The 16725-nt window shown below is 41.5% G+C and overlaps 1 protein-coding gene across 1 annotated transcript in view; it reads right to left on the reverse strand.

Annotated features, from left to right (window-relative positions):
- LOC106093651 (uncharacterized) overlaps positions 1-16725 on the reverse strand; it is a 367744-nt gene that overhangs the window by 11319 nt on the left and 339700 nt on the right. Inside the window, exons 4-5 of the mRNA XM_059361756.1 lie at positions 5692-9620; positions 5225-5620 (exon numbers count right to left, since the gene is read on the reverse strand). Coding sequence (XP_059217739.1) covers positions 5225-5620; positions 5692-9620 — 4325 coding nt within the window. The remainder of the gene's footprint in view (positions 1-5224; positions 5621-5691; positions 9621-16725) is intronic.

Genomic DNA, 16725 nt, shown 5'->3' on the forward strand with positions numbered 1-16725 from the left:
TGACCCATGTCTGATTGAAAAATATGATATTCTTTCTCATGGTCATTAGCTCCACTCACTCCCCTTTGGAAGAAATAACGTAAATACAATTCATTGACCAGCCATAATAGGCACCCATAATAAGTCCTGAAGGATGTTAGTAATGATTTTTGTAGAAACCAACGCATTCTTAACAACACCTGCATTCCGCCACTGGTTTTATCGTAACATAATTCTCGTTTGGTTTTGCCATGCTTTAAATGTGAATGCTTTCAAATTCTAGACCATTGCAATGGTTATAACTTTTCTATTAACAAGGCTAGTGAATCATGTTTCAAGCAGATAAACAGATTTGCCATACAGGAATCCAAAATGAGGTATCCGAGCCTACAAATAGGGTTAGGGTTTTAAATTTATTTTATTATACCCACCACCAAAGAATGGAGTTGTACTCATTTTGTCATTCCGTTTGCAACATATAAAAATATCCATTTCTGATCCTACAAATTATATATGAACGTGAACGTCGTCAAAATCTAAAACGATCAAGCTATGTCCCTTAGTCTGTCTGTGGAAGTCTTTAACAATGGAAACTTTGCACTTTTTTGTCCACTGGCAGGTTAAGTTCGAAGATGGGCTATTTCGGACCAAATCTTGATATGGTCCCCATATATACCGATCGCTGAATTTTGACACAGTGTGTTGCTTTAGGCTCCTCGACATCCGTACCCAGTATGGTCAAGATCGGGCTATATATGGATATAGCTGCATGTCGACCGATCTGCGGATTTAAAGTCTTGAGCCCATAAATAGACTTCGATTTCGCTGAAATTTGGCACAGTGATCTACGTTAAGTTTGTTCCAAATTGGACCGTATTTCGATATAGCTCCCATGGGTTCATAAATGATGCATTTTTCACCGGATAAACGAAAGGTGGTTAACATAGATACCCGATGTGCTGGGTATCCAAAGTTCGGCCAGAACGTAATGCTTTTTTACTTGTTTTTATACCCACCCACCATAGGATAGGCTATCAGTCATTCCGTTTGCAACTCATCATCATGTTAACCGAAGTTTTTACATTTGAACATATTTGCTCGAAATTTGATACGGATTGTTTAATAACCCATCTGAAAAAATCCGCCAAAGTCTATCAAAATTGGATATTGCTCCTTTGTACGTAGTACTTATAGGATAGGTGTAGGATATTATACAGTCGGCTCCGCCCGCCCGACTTTTGCCTTTCCTTACTGGTTTAAATTCTACAATTTATTTGAAGAACAATTTATTTGAAGGGGAAATATCAAAAATCTTCTCTTAAGCTAGCAAGCAAAACTTCAACGAAGGATCCGCCTCACATATTTGTTTTTAGATGGAACGCATCCAAGCGGGAGAGTCTAATCCTCTTACGGCCAACTGGGTTAGCCTTAGTCAGACTATAGACGTAAAATGCAAATTTTGCTCATGAAGATTCCACTATGGAACAGGGACCAACATCTCATATATCAATGAGTGCAGTCCAAATTAAGTTTAAGATTAATGATAAGGGGCCTCCTTTTAAAAGCCGAGTCCGAACGGCGTGCCGCAGTGCGACACCTTTTTGGAGAGAAGTTTTTACATGGCATAGTACCTCACAAATGTTGCCAGCATTAGGAGGCGACAACCAGAGCTGAAAATGTTTGCAGATAGTCTCGCCAGGATTCGAACCCAGTCGTTTAGCGTCATAGGCGAACTTCTGCACTATGGTGGCCTATGAATGTACCCAGCATAATAAGGAAGTTGTGGGGTTTAAGTGCTTTTATACCATCCACCATAGGATGGGGGTATACTAACTTCGTTATTCCGCTTGTAAAGCATCAAAATATTGATCTAAGACCCCATAAGGTATATATTCCTGATCGTCATGACATTTTAAGTAGATTTAACCATATCCGTCCATCTGCCAACCATAATCTTTTGAAGGAGTGAGGCTAACCGCTTGAAATTTTGCGCAAATAATTCCTATTAGAGTGGATCAGTTGGGATTGTAAATGGATTATATCGGTTTATGTTTTGATATAGCTTCCATATAAACCGATATCCCGCTAATACTTCTTGAGCCTCTAGGGGGGGCTATTCTTATCCGATTAGGCTGTAGTTTTGCACATTGACTTCTACTATGGCCTCCAACATCCAAACCAATAATGCCCCGAATCGGTCCATAACCTGATATAAAGATAAAGCATAGCAATTCTTATTTATTGTTTGTTTGCTTATAAAGAGATACCGAGCAAAGAATTTGACAAATGCAATCCATGGTGGAGGGTGTATTTAAGATTCGGCCCGACAGAATTTAGCACGCTTTTACTTGTTGTCTTTTTTTTGACTGATCAACTGGGCTACGAGTTGGAATAATCAGATTAATTTTTTCAAATGATTGGTGGTTTTCCCCTTCTTGTTTATTTCCGAACTCAAATTAGTACTCGTTGGAAATTCTATGCCATCCTTTACCAAATAGTCCATAGTCATGTTTTGAAATTTCTTTGTGTACGACAAAACAAAGCCATTAAAGGGCAATTCAATTGAAATGTTTGTGGTCAATATTAAGCTTTTAATAAAATGCATGTTTCATCTAATTCAATAAGGATTCCGCAAATTTCTATTGTTGGCAGTGTATAGGGAAATGGGAAATGCATAAGAGGTTCCCCATTTATTTGCTAAAAACTCATACAGACTCTAATGACACAATGGCTCTTGTAAGTGCCTGGGTATGGGTATATATGTGTGTATGCGACCATAATGTTGTACATTCTATGTGACATTTCCATTTGGGGAATGACCAAAATTCAATATCCTTAGAATGCAATCAGAAGTATCATTTCCTTTGTTTGGTTGCCAGCAGCCAGCATTAGAGCCAATATTATGGGAGTTGGCTGACGCGGGGTGGTACTTGAGTCAACAAATAGAAGACCATATCACAAAGCTATTATATTGTCCGGCTTAAGACCATTGTTTAATACTTTCTATTCAAAAAATAGTAGAGCAAAAAATATTTAAAAGTCAGCAAAAGTGTGTTGTTGCTAGAAGCATTTGACTGGTTTCCCGTATCGCGATTTCATTTTCGACCAAGAAAAGTCTTCAGCGGGAGATGTCAAATGGATCATGGTGCTTTACAACCAATCCAACTAGAGTAAGTTGTAAAGCACACATCTAAATTTAAACAGGGCTCTTTAAGACGACTTGATTCATAAGCGCAATAGAAAACCAAACAAATCTTATTTCACTGGCAGTATCAATCATCCTTGTTCGGTTCCTAAAAGCTGTAATTTTTGCTGGTTTGACAAAAGCTTGGTATGTAGAAAAAAATTATGTCCTACAACTTAATTTATTTTGTATAAATTTTTAGCAGAACCCATGGTGGTGGGTTCCCAAGATTCGACCCGGCCAAACTTAACATACTTTTCTTTGTTCTGTATAAAAAGGCATTAACTTCGGCCGGGCCAAACTTTGGATACCCACCACCTCGGATATATATATCAACCACGCTTCATCATAATATGGTGAAAAATGCATCATGTGAACCAATGAACCCATAGCAGCTATATCTAAATATAGTCCGACCTCCACCATATTCAGGAAGGCTATGTAAGGGTCTAACACAACTCATTGTACCAAATTCATCCGTTAAAAAATTCATATTTTATGGGCCTAAGAACTTAAATCGGGAGATCGATATATGTGTACGCCAGCCAATATAAACCAATCTGAACCATATTGAACACGAATGTCGAAGAGCCTAATACAACCCACTTCGTCAAATTTCGGCGAAATCGAGTAATAAACGTGCTATTGTTGTACCCAAAACTTTAATTGAGAGATCGGTATTTATGGTAGCTATATCCAAATCTGAACCGAACTGGGCCGTATTGAACAGGGATGTCGCGGAGCTTAACACATAACTCCCTATACCAACTTTCAACGAAATTGGACAATAAATTCCCCTGTTGTGGGCCCAAGACAGTAAATTAAGAGATTGGTCTATAAGATCACCGACATCTGTGCCGCATATGGTCCAAATTGGTCTGTGCCTTAATATATCCCCCATATAGACCAATCTCCCGATTTAAGGTACTAGGCCGATAAAAGCCACATTTATTATCAGTTTTGGCTGAAATTTGGAACAATGACTTGTGTGAAGACATCTGTGCTGAATATGGTTTAAATTGGTCTATATCTTAATATAGGCCCCATATAGACCGATCTTCCTATTTAGGAATTTCGGCTTATAAAAGCTGCATTTATTACCCAATTTGGCACAATGGTTTGTATTTAGATCATCGACATCCTTGACATGTATCTCATTATAGCCCCATATAGATCGATCTCCCGAATAAAGGTCTTAGGTCAAGAAAAGCAGCATTTATTGCCTGATTTCGCCGAAATATAACATAGTGAGCTGTGTTCAGCCCCTCGACGTCCGTGTCGAATATGGTTTGATCGGAGCATTTTTGATTATAGCCCCCATATACCGATCTCCCGATTGAAGGAATTTCACCCATAAATTGCGTATTTATTCACCGATTTTGCTGAACGTAAGTAGAGTAAGCTATGTTAAACCCCTGCATTTCCTCCGAGAATATGATTGGATATAGCTGTAATATTTACCGATCTCTCGATTTAAGGTCTTGGGCTCATAAAAAGCGCATTGATAGTCCGATATCGCGAAATTTGGGACAGTCAGTTGTGTTAGGCCTATCGACATCCTACTTCAATTTGGTTCAGATTTGGATATAGGTGCCATATAGGCCACTCTCTCGATTTAAAATCTTGGCCCCATAAATTGCTCATTATACGATTTCGCTAAAATTTGACACAGTGGCTTATGCGAGGCTTTCGACATCCGTGTCCTATATGGTTCAGATCGGTCTATATAGTATAGGTATAGCTGCCAAAAAGACCAATATTTTGTTCTACAAAATTGAACAGTGACAGTATTTATTAGACCACTCAATGTCTGTGCCAAATTTGATCCAAATCGGACCATATTTGTATATAGCTGCTATGGTTTCATAAATTATGCATGATAAAAGTGGTTTACATATATACTCGAGATGGTGGGTATCCGAAATTGGGGAAGGCCGAACTAAATGCCTTATTTCTTTTTTTGTAATTTTTCGAAAAATTTTAAAGATTTGGAAAAGTAATATAACTCCAATAACAAAAAAATAATTCACACATTGGAAATAATTGACTACAACGACGTACCTTGCCATTTGTCACCAGCATAGCATTAACTGATGTCAACTTGATTGTGCGTGCCTTCTTCCAATTGCTGTCGGTGGGTTGCGTGTACAACAGTTTGCCCTCCATGACGAAGCGCACCTCATCGTGATTCCACTCAAGCACATCGATGGCCATTTTTCGCAGTTTAATGTTGATCATATCGATTTCGCAGGATGCACGTCTATTGGGACTGGATGAGGAGATACGGCGCCAGAGTTTGGTGGGTACATCTTTTGCCTCCTGGTTGATGTGATTCAAGTGCAGTTCAATTTTTTCCTGGGCCAGCTTAAGTTGGTCACGTCCTTCGAGGTGGGCCGGTGTAACCTTGTACAAGCGGGCCAATAGTAAAGGATATTTGGTGACACGTTGCACGGGCACCTGTCATTTAAGGAAAGAAAGTGGCAAAATTATGAATGGAGTGAGACCAGAAAATTTCCCTTTAAACCTACCATTAGGAAAGAATTCAAATTCATTCTCCTCAAAACGGCATTCTCCATTTGTGAGACTTTCAAAAAGATCCTCAGCAATTCCTTGTCCTTTTCCAAATTGGCCAATAGCAGACTGGCACCTGCCTGACGAACACAATAACTTTCGAATGCATGCAGCATTTGCGTAGATTCCAGGAATATTTTACCAATATTCACCGTTAGCAGATCATCATCACCCTGCTCCAGGGCAATGTCGAGGGCATCACGCATACGTTCGGCCAAAGTTTGATTATTCTCGAGCAATTCTTCGGTATTCAAGAAGATTGCAGAGAGCTGCTCTTGTGTAAGCAGACCGGCCACCAGCATGGGATGACAGAACTCCTCCAGGATTATTTGCAAATCCCGACCATACTTCTCTTCGGTTTCGACAATTTCCGTTAGGATCTCCTTGCGTTCCACTCGCTTCTTGGCACATTTGCGACACACCAATGGTACGAACATGGCGCCGTTCTCGGCAATTTGGGTCTCCACAGCCCCATCACAGTCCTCACACAAATGCAAGGGGCTGTTGCGCGGTTGTGGCGAGTGCGATTGCGAATGCGAGGAGGTGGTAGAAGAGAAGGAAGATGTTATCGAGGAGTTGTGAGAAGGATTCAGATATTTACTGCGCGATGTTTTGCTGGTCTCCGAACCCACTCCAGAATCATTGCGCTCTATGTCACTGCTAGAGGCATGCTTGTGGCGCAATAGCATGAAGTTGTTGGCATTGCTGGAGGGTGGCGACAATGAGCTCATGTTACTCTGATTATCCTCCGAGGAGTCACTTACAACCGAAGAACGAGAACTGATGGTGTCCAAGCGCTTCAGTTTGCTAAGTTTCCCCAAATCACTGAGCGTATCGGCGGACTCTTCCTCAATGATTATGGGATTGGAACAGTTAAGGGGGAAGTCAAAGACTTCCTCTTTAACAACACCACGCTCTTTGGCATCCACCAAATAGGAGAGTATATCATACTTGGAGGCTCCCTCGAAAATGGAACGGGCTGACTTCTTTTCCAACTCGGGATCGTTGAGAGGCGGTGCTGTAAGGGGCAAGGGTGGCGGCATATCGGATATCTCCTCGTATATGGGATCGATGGTGTGCCTTATCGACTCGTATTGGTGGTCCTCGGTGTTCATTAAGTCCTCGGCATTGGTGGATAATTCTATTTCCTGCAAAGTGGCGTCCACCAGCATTTGATAGAACTTTGATTTGGTTTCGGGCGAGCCGACTTCATCATCCAGAATGGAATTGATTTCGCTCGAGCAACTTTGATAGCAATCGGACTCGTTAGCATCGAAATCGAATAGCTCATAGTTGTGAGCCGAGGCAAAACTATTAGCCGAACTTATGCTGCCGCGATTCGATAAACGTTCTTCGTCTTTGGTGGTGGAGGGCACGGCCAGTAGATTATTGCCATTGACCGCAGTGGCGACATTTGGCGACGTGTGGCTGCTTGCCTTCTGAGGACTTTGCCTCTCCTCTTGCAAGCGCTTGAGAGACAGATCTATTAAACGATTCATGTCATCGTTATCTTTGGTACCACTCATATCCAGGGAGTTGCGAGATTCCTGCAAACGTTTCAATGAATTCTCAATCAAATCACAAACGGTATCACTCTCTAGGCCTTCGGCCACTTGATTCAGCATGGGATCTTCCAAGAGCTTGCCTATGAAGGAGTTGGCATCGAAGGCCTTATGGCTGCCTGGAGGTCGGCTGCTGGTTGAGGTGGATTCCTTAAATTCCAGCGGCACCTCCTTGAGGCCATCTTTCATTTTCTTGGAACGTTTGGAATCTTTTTGGGTATCATCTTCGCGCAATTTGCAGATGTGAGGTACCAGGTTGCGTTTCACAGCCTCCACAGGATTACGGAGTATTTTCAACAATTCGGTTTCGTGCGGCAGCCACTCGGGTGAGGAATCTTCAGGTGCTTTCTGCCCCTCGTCCTCTGGAACGGGTGAAGGAGAAGATTCCATATTGCTGGCACCCTTGTCCTTTTCCAAATAATCCAAGCGTATCAGAGTTTTGCCCCTTTTGGTGGTGCAGCCTGCGGATGAGGAAGTGCTGCTGTTGGTGCTGGTCATAGAACTCGTCGAAGTGGACGATGTGGAGGAGGCAGATCGCTGCAGATTTATATCTATGGTGCCACGTATGGGTATTATGGCTCGTATACTGCCCATGACGGAGGAGGGCGACGCCAAAGACTTGGCCTGCCGTTTCAAGAGATTATTGAGTTGATTGTGTTGCAGTATCAGCTCATCCTCACTGCTGCGAGGACTGCTTACATTGATGGTGACCGTGTTAAAGGCATTGGTCATTTGCACTCCCTCCACTTCCTTCTTGCTGTTACCATCGGTAACCACAACAGACGATTGGTATAGGGGGGTCGAGGAGTCATCACAACTAAGATTCATGGTGCTGTAGCAATCATCCCCCGTAATGAGGATAGACGTCTTCTTCTGACCATAATCCAGAGGAGAGTTTAATGTGGACAGGTCGGTAACACTGTAGTGTGCCGAGGACGAGCCGAAGTGTGGGCCATAAGCTAAGCCCTGGATATGGGGACTTTTGGGTGAGCCAGTGGGTGTCACCGGCATATCATAGTCACTGTCTGTGTGGGTGATCTTGAGGCGATGCACTTCACATGTATTTGAGGGATTCTTGTTGAAGGGTGCTACTCTGACCACTGTTCGTTGTGGTTGCTGATGTTGTTTCTTCGCATTTGAGCCATGAATGACTTTGGTTACAGATGTCATTGAGGATTTGCTGCCATTTGTCGTCTCACCGCCAGTAGGTGGCGGAGGTGAAGGGTTAATGTTGGTGGCTTGCAACATTTGTTGCTGATGCTGCTCGTTATTGCTGCTATCATGGCAAGTGTTGTCATTGATTTCTGGGCTTAATACTTGGACTGATGCATCAGTGTTGTTGTACGTTGCAGTTTGTTTGCCTTTAGTGGGCGCGGAAGAGGTGAAGGCACAAATGTCCTCTTGTTGTTTATTTTCCAAGCTTTGCACAGTTTGTGGTAAACTTTCAATAGCATCTGCCTTAGATTCAATATCTTCTTCTCGATGTGTCGTCTTCCGCAACAAATGAGCAGCAGTCGCCTTGGGCAGTGTTGCATCCAGTGTCGAACCATTGGCTATTGTCACTGGTGGTGGGGGTGGTGGTTCGCGAGGTCTTTCCAAAGGACTCATTGTGAATAAATCTCTGGTATCGCAACGCTGAGAACGTTTGCGCAATGCCATTGTATCTTGAAAATTCAATTCACAGCTTTTCCTTTCGTGGCTCTGGCTATTTGTTTTGTTTGCAGCAGCACGAAACGCCTTGCCTGAACGGTTGCCACCATCTTCAACGACAACATCGTCCTTCATACCACTTCTAATATCTGGCTTAGTGTGGGCCGAACTCCGTTTGTTGTTCTTGTCCTTACCACCATCATCCGATTTGGAGCTGTTGCTGTGGCTGCTCCTGTCGTTTCTGTTGCTCAGATATGTCATAGAACTTGGTTGGCGTTCACTTTGTGAACGTCTGATGGCTTTGCGTGATTGTGTCTCCTTTGTTGGTTTTACTCCAGCGACAATGCTGCCACCACTTTTATCTCTGATATTGCCTTGGACGTTGGAATTTGTAAAACTTCGCCCTGTGACTTCGTTTGGTTCAGTGCATGGAGGAGCTGCTGCAGCAAGTGTTTGCATATCCTTTTTCATTTTCTTTGTATTACACTTTTGTGTTGATTCTTTTTGTGGTTGTTGCTGCTCCTGTTGTTTGGAGATTTCTTGTTTGGTTTTCACTTCAGCATTACCTTCAGTCACTTTGTCATCGTCATCATCATCACCGTCGTCTTCGTCAGTGTCCTTAGAGGTGTTGGCAGCCAATGCCATTCTTTGGAATGTTGTTGATTTGGTAGCTCCTGGAAAGGAAAAGAATAACAACAGCAAGAGGGTATTTAGTAAATATCCATTTGGACATGGGGTTAAATGAAAAACAGATTAAGTGCGCTGCTCAATACGACGCCAGGTGATTATTGCTGTGGCTTTCCTTGCTTTCTTTCTTAAGTGTTATATCCAAGAACCTGCTAATGGTTGTGTATGGGGCGATTGTGGTACCTAAGGCTTTTTGGAGAACGATTATTAACCCAATTCTTGAATTCTTATTCACTAAAAATGTCTTGTGGGAGTTAAAAGCAACTTTAGATTGCCTAAGCTAAGGCGTTTATTGGCTCCATGATCTTCATTTGAGGAAATCTTGCACGTTATTTTGACGGAGGAATTCATTAGATGCCTGTCAAATTGCATTTTATGGATTTTATCGAAAATGAATAAACTATGATTTCGGAATGAGAAGCAAAACGGCGCACTGTGTTTCAGAATAGAGATCCATCGGTTAAAATATTTTTAATCTGAAAATATGATTTTAAACATAAACTTACTATTCAGCAAATTCATTTTAAACCCATTTTTATTGTTTTCCGAATAGAATACAAATATTTGCTCTCAAACTAAATGAATACTACTCTGAGAGAAATTTGTTAATAAACACAGCATAAATGTTTTGCTGTAACAACAAAAAGTCTGCTGACGTTTGTAACACCCCGAAATCTTTGTCTAAGACCCCATAAAGTATATATATATATACTTGATCGTCTCGACGTTCTGAGTCAATCTAGCCATGCCATAGCGGTCGAACGCGTAAAGTTTCACAGATACTTAATATTGATGTAGGTCGTTGGGGATTGCAAATGGGTCATATCGGTTTTGATTTAGATATAGCTCCCATGTAAACCGATCTCCCGATTTGACTTCGAAACCCCCTGAATGCGCATTTTTTGTCTGATTTGTTTGAGTTCCATCAACTCTGCCAAGTACGGTCCAAACCGGTCTATAACCTGATATAGGTTATAGACCTATATCAGCTCTTGGATCTTACAAGCCGCAATTTTTATTGTCGGATTTGGTTGAAATCTTGCATATGAGGTTCCGTTATGACTTCCAACAATTGTATTGGGTTGCCCAAAAAGTAATTGCGGATTTTTTAAAAGAAAGTAAATGCATTTTTAATAAAACTTAGAATGAACTTTAATCAAATATACTTTTTTTTACACTTTTTTTCTAAAGCAAGCTAAAAGTAACAGCTGATTACTGACTGAAGAAAGAATGCAATTACAGAGTCACAAGCTGTGAAAAAATTTGTCAACGCCGACTATATGAAAAATCCGCAATTACTTTTTGGGCAACCCAATATTAATTACGATCCAAATCGGTCTTTAACCTGGTATAGCTCCCATACAACCCGGTCTCTCGATTCTCGGTGCGGAGAAGCTTTAATTTTTGATGGTTTTGCAGATAGGATAAATTAAATTGGCTTGTAGGATAATTTGATGCCTTCCAACTTATTTTATTTTGTATAAATAACTAGGCGACCCGGGCCCGCTCCGCTGCGCCTTGTTTTATTTTATATGGAACAAAAGTTTCCTTGGAATATTTATTTTCGACAATTAAAGAGCTTTTAGTGAAATACCATGCTACGAATATAGTATATTGCTTGACAAATAGTTTAACAATACAGGTGCCTTTGCCCGAATCCGATATCATTTTTATTGGTCTACGAATTTAAGTTTGGATATAAGGTGTACTCCATTCTTAAAATACTTTATTTCAGCCCGATATTCTCATGATATCTGATTTAGGGGTGTTTTCGGGGGTGAGGTGGTCCCCCAGGCACATGGCAATGAAAAAAAATATCAGCATCGTGCTCTTCTTTTAAAAACCATTTATTTAAACCCCACATTGCCATTGGTTTAGGGGAGTTATACGATGAGGCGTCCCCCAAACACATGGCCCAAAATAGGTTATCAAATTTGTTTTCTAATCTTAAATACCACATATAGGCATGGTCGACAAATTTTTACCCTTAGCAGGGTGTTTTGAGGAAGGGGTGATGCCCTAAATACATAGTCCTAAATTTGGATATCAAATTCGTATTCTACTCCCAAATACCTTTATTTGAGCCCCATTTTGCGATGGTCACTAAAAAATTGCTGGTTGTGGGGTATTTTGGGAAAGGGGTTGACCCCCAGAAAATTGGACCCGAAAGTGAGTATCAATTCTTGCTCTACCCCCCAATACCTCTCATTTAATCTCGACATTGACGTGGTCGGTAAATATGGGCTACTTAGGGGTGTTTTGGGGATTGGGGTGGTCCACCAAACACTAAGCCCTGAAAATATATCAGCAACGTGCTCTATTCTCATATATCTATATATCATTCATTTGAACCCCATATTGCCATTGGCCTCAAAATTGGATATCAAATTCTTATTCTAATCTCGTTTAAACTCCTTATTGCAAAAGTCAGCAAATATGTCCGGCTTAGGGTATTGGCCCTAAAAACTATAAATATTTAGTTCCACTCTCTTTAAGACCCAAATTGTCTTGGTGAGCAAATACATCCAATGGGGGGTTATTATGGTGGTGGGACGTCCCCTAGACAGTTGGTTCCTAATGTTATTAACAGATACGTGGTATATTCCCAAATATCTTTAATTTGAGTCCCATATTTTCATAGTCGGCAAACATGACGGGCTTGGGGGGTGTTTTGGGGGATGGGCGGCCACTCAGTGAGTTGGAAATACATATCGGATTCGTGTTCCACTCTAAAAAGCTTCTTATTTGAGGCTCATTTTGCAAAAGTCAGCAAATACTTACTATTTGGGTGGTGTTGTGGGGGTGGGGTGGCCCCATAGACACTTTTCCCAAATATTTATATCTGATTCGTGCTTTACTCCCAAAGACCTTTCATTTGAGTCCCATATGGCTATGGTCATAAATTTTTCCACTTTGGGGGATGTTTTTGGGGAGAGGCGGCCCCCAAACACATTGTCCCATATTTGGATATCAGATTCTAATTCTACACTCAATTCTACATATTCCCATGGTCAGTAAATGAGTCCTGTTTGGGGGTGTTTTGGGGAAAGGGGGTCCACCCCCCCAGAAAAGTGGTCCCATATTTGCATATCTGATTCGTATTCTACTCGCAAATACCTTTCATTTGAGTCCCATAATGCCATGATCGGTAAATATTTCCAATTTAGGGGGTGTTTTGGGGGTTGGGTGATGTTGTGCGGATGGGGTGGTGTTATGGGGGTGGGGTGGCCCCATAGACACTATTCCCCAATATTGATATCAAATTCGTGCTTTACTCCCAAAGACCTTTCATTTGAGCCCTATATTGCTATGGTCGTAAATTTGTCCTCTTTGGGAGATGTTTTTGGTGAAAGGCGGTCCCCAAATACTTGGTCCCATATTTGGATATCAGATTCGTATTCTTCATTCAAATACCTTTTATTTAAGCCCTATATTCCTATGGTCAGTAAATAAGTCCTGTTTGGGGGGTGTTTTGGGAAAGGGGGGATCCCCAGACACGTGGTCCCACATTTGAATATTAGATTCGTATTCTACTCGCAAATACCTTTCATTTGAGTCCCATATTGCCATGATCGGTAAATATGTCCGATTTAGGGGTGTTTTGGGGGTTGGGTGGTGTTGTGGGGGCGGGGTGGCTCCATAGACACTTTTCCCAAATATTGATATCAGATTTTTGCTTTAATCCCAAAGACCTTTCATTTGACTATGGTCGTAAATTTGTCCCGTTTGGGGGATGTTTTTGGGGAGAGGCGGCCCCCCAAACACTTGGTCCCATATTTGGATATCAGATGCTAATTCTACACTCAAATACCTTTTATTTAAGCCCCATATTCCCATAGTCAGTAAATAAGTCCTGTTTGGGGAAGGGGTGGACCCCCAGAAACTTGACCCCACATTTGGATATCAGATTCGTATTCTACTCGCAAATACCTTTCATTTGAGTCCCATATTGCCATTTGGTTCGACAAATAGATATCAGATACGTTTTCTTATTCTGGGATGGGATTCATGGTCGGTCGGCCATGAGTCCCATATTGCCACTTGGTTCGACAAATAGATATCAGATACGTTTTCTTATTCTAAATACCTTTCATTTGAGTCCCATATTGTCGTGATTGGCCTAAATATATATATGGTAGGTTTTAGGGTGGGGCGGCCCCCCTAGGTACCCCATCCGAAATTTAACTACCAAATTTTTATTTTTAGGGCACTATATGAGAGCACACAAAATTTCGCTTAAATCGCACCACCCATCTCCGAGATCTGGCGTTTCTGAAAATTAGGGTAAGGAGGAGGGTCCGCCCCCTTCAGATATCAAGAAATGTAGTACCCTATTTTCACCACGGGATCATTATGCACCATCTGTGAAAATTTCAAGAAAATCGGTTCAGCCGTTTCTGAGTCTATTAGGAACACACAAACATACAAACAAACAAACAAATCTACAAATAAACACAAATTTATTTTTATTTATAAGATGAAAAAAGAATAACAATGACAAGATTTTTTTTGAAAGAACATAAAAAATTTCAAAAGTTGTAAAGGACACTTTTGTAGAATTTTCCCAAAATTTAAGTCTTTAGAAAAAATTTTGTGAAATGTTTGTATTCCGAGACATTTTCATAAAAATATTAATTTTAAAGAAATTTTAAATAATATTTTGTTTAAAAAATCTCAAACATTTTTCTTTAAAAAATCTCAAACATTTTTCTTTAAAAAAAATTTAACATTTTGGTCTTTGGAGTGGGATAGTCAATCGACTGTCATCAGTTAACTTCGATGTACTTGCGGAATTTCTTGGGTCTCCTCCAGTTTGTGACGAAGTAGGCTGGTATCGGGGCCGATACAATGTAATTACCTTCAGGGATCGACGATCAATTGAAATGTATCGTTGTATCTCGACCAATGGCGCATGCTTGAATACCAAGGATTCCTTCAGATCCTGAATCCATAGCTGGAAGACTAAGGGAATGTAATCTCAATCTATCAACAACCGACAGGAAGATTGGTAAATTTGATGAGGCTGCTGGTGACCGGAGACATGCAGTATTTGTACTCAACTCCGGCTGTCTGAAGGGGCTGTATCCTATGGATACAACAAGTTGAAACTGAAGGCTTATAGAAGCGGTACGTTTGGGGAATCAGGAGGCGACTCAGCAATTGTTGCTAAACACCTGCCTATAAACTACCAACCTGCTACAATCGAGACAGGTTGGGAAGGCATCGAAACGGGACCTGACAAGCCCTGTGTGGGTTGGTCATCCGGTTGGACTGGGCTCAAGATATGCGCCATCGGGGAAGGACGGAACCCAAAAAGAACTTCGACAGCAGCAGCTAGTGAAGCATCTAAGGAGGAATCGTCTACACCGCAAGTACCCACTGTACTGAGGAAGAGTGGTTCCACTAATTTCTTACCTGCCCTTGGATGCGTACGGAAGCTCCTCATGAGAAGATTTAACGAATCTTGTGAGGATGAACTCCTGGCGGAATCAGAAGACGAGGCTAACGTAACAGTGGTGGAAGTTCTAAATCCCGACTATGGTCCGGCTTCCGCAGACAAATCTCCACCATGGCCGCTTCAGCGACTTTAAAGGTCTTCCTGATGGCAGATGGATTCGACGTGGTTGTTATACAGGAACCATGGGTGTGTGGAGGAATGGTTCATGGGCTAAGAATTACGGGATTTTAACTACTCAAGGATACGGGGAAAGGGAGACACATAGCCTGTATTCTTGCCAAGATTAGTCTAAACTTGTTCCTTCTTCCGTCGCTAAGTACTGAAGATTCTGCTTGTATCACCATGTCATATATATCTGTGGGAGGGAGGGACACAAAGGTAATTTTCATTCAGAAAGCAGGAAAACCTAGTACATGAAGGCGAAAGATTTTTTTCTTATATGTCTGTCATCCTGTATGCTGAAGACTCTTGAGAGGTTGATAGAAACATATCTTAGGCCAAAGATGCCTGGAGATTACCTGTCTCGGAAGCAGCATGCATATTATAAAGGCAAGTCCATCGAGACAGTCCTTCAAGGAAAATATAATGGTAACATTTCTTAACATTGAAGGTGCTTTCAAGAATGTTAAACTGATGTCAATGATGAAGGAGTTGGAGTTTTTAGGCATCAACTCTACCGCATATAGTTTATTAATAACTTACTGACTAAAAGATGCATTATGACAGACTTGGGATCTATGGATCTAAAAAGATGGAATAGTAAAGGAACACCTCAACTAGATGTACTGTCTTCTCTATTTTGGAATATAGCCATTAACAATATATTATTATCTATGGAAGAAAAAGGTGTAAAAGTGGACGCGGATGCGGATGACGTGGCTATTGCGGTTAGGAGAAAGTTTCCCAGCACTCTAAGAGATATACTTCAGAAAGCTCTATGTGCAACAGCTAAGTGGGCTACCGAAAGTGGTCTAGGCGTAAATCCGTGCAAGACAGATGTAGTTCTCTTCAGCAGGAGATATAAGTTGCTTACATTGGCACCTGTCTCCTTGGCAGGAGAGAATGTTCCATTAACAGAAAGCGCAAAATACCTGGGTGTTTTGCTGGTCAGGAAATTGAACTTCAAATCCAACATTTTGGAAATTTGTCTAGGCGCAATGTCCAGGGAGATGGTGTCATCCTCAGTGCGGCTGTGATGCACAAACAAGCCATACTTTGGATCCGGTTAAGTGTTGTCTCTTGTAGGTGTATAGCTCTTGCCCTATACACCTACAAGAGAGCCATTGGCTAAAGTTGGGGTTTAGAGCGCGCGTTATGCACTGGGTATATATTGCAGTTGTCAGACCTATATTGCTACATGGTGTTGTGGTCTGGTGGGGGCGGTTCAAAAGTCCTCCTACTGTTCAACACTTAACCGAATCCAAAGGATGGCTTGTTTGTGCATCACAGCCGCACTGAGGATGACACCATCTCATGCACTGAATTTAATGCTACATCTTATACTCCTGAACATTGTGCCTAGACAAATTTCTGAGACCATTGCCGTGAGGCTAAGTTTGCTTTTTCTTTGGTCATGTGGCGGCTACGGACACTGTGTTATCCCTGATACAATATCTGATGTTCCAGGCAGTGTG

This window comes from Stomoxys calcitrans, chromosome 1 (assembly GCF_963082655.1).
Source record: "Stomoxys calcitrans chromosome 1, idStoCalc2.1, whole genome shotgun sequence".
Classification (NCBI taxonomy): Eukaryota; Metazoa; Arthropoda; class Insecta; order Diptera; family Muscidae; genus Stomoxys; species Stomoxys calcitrans.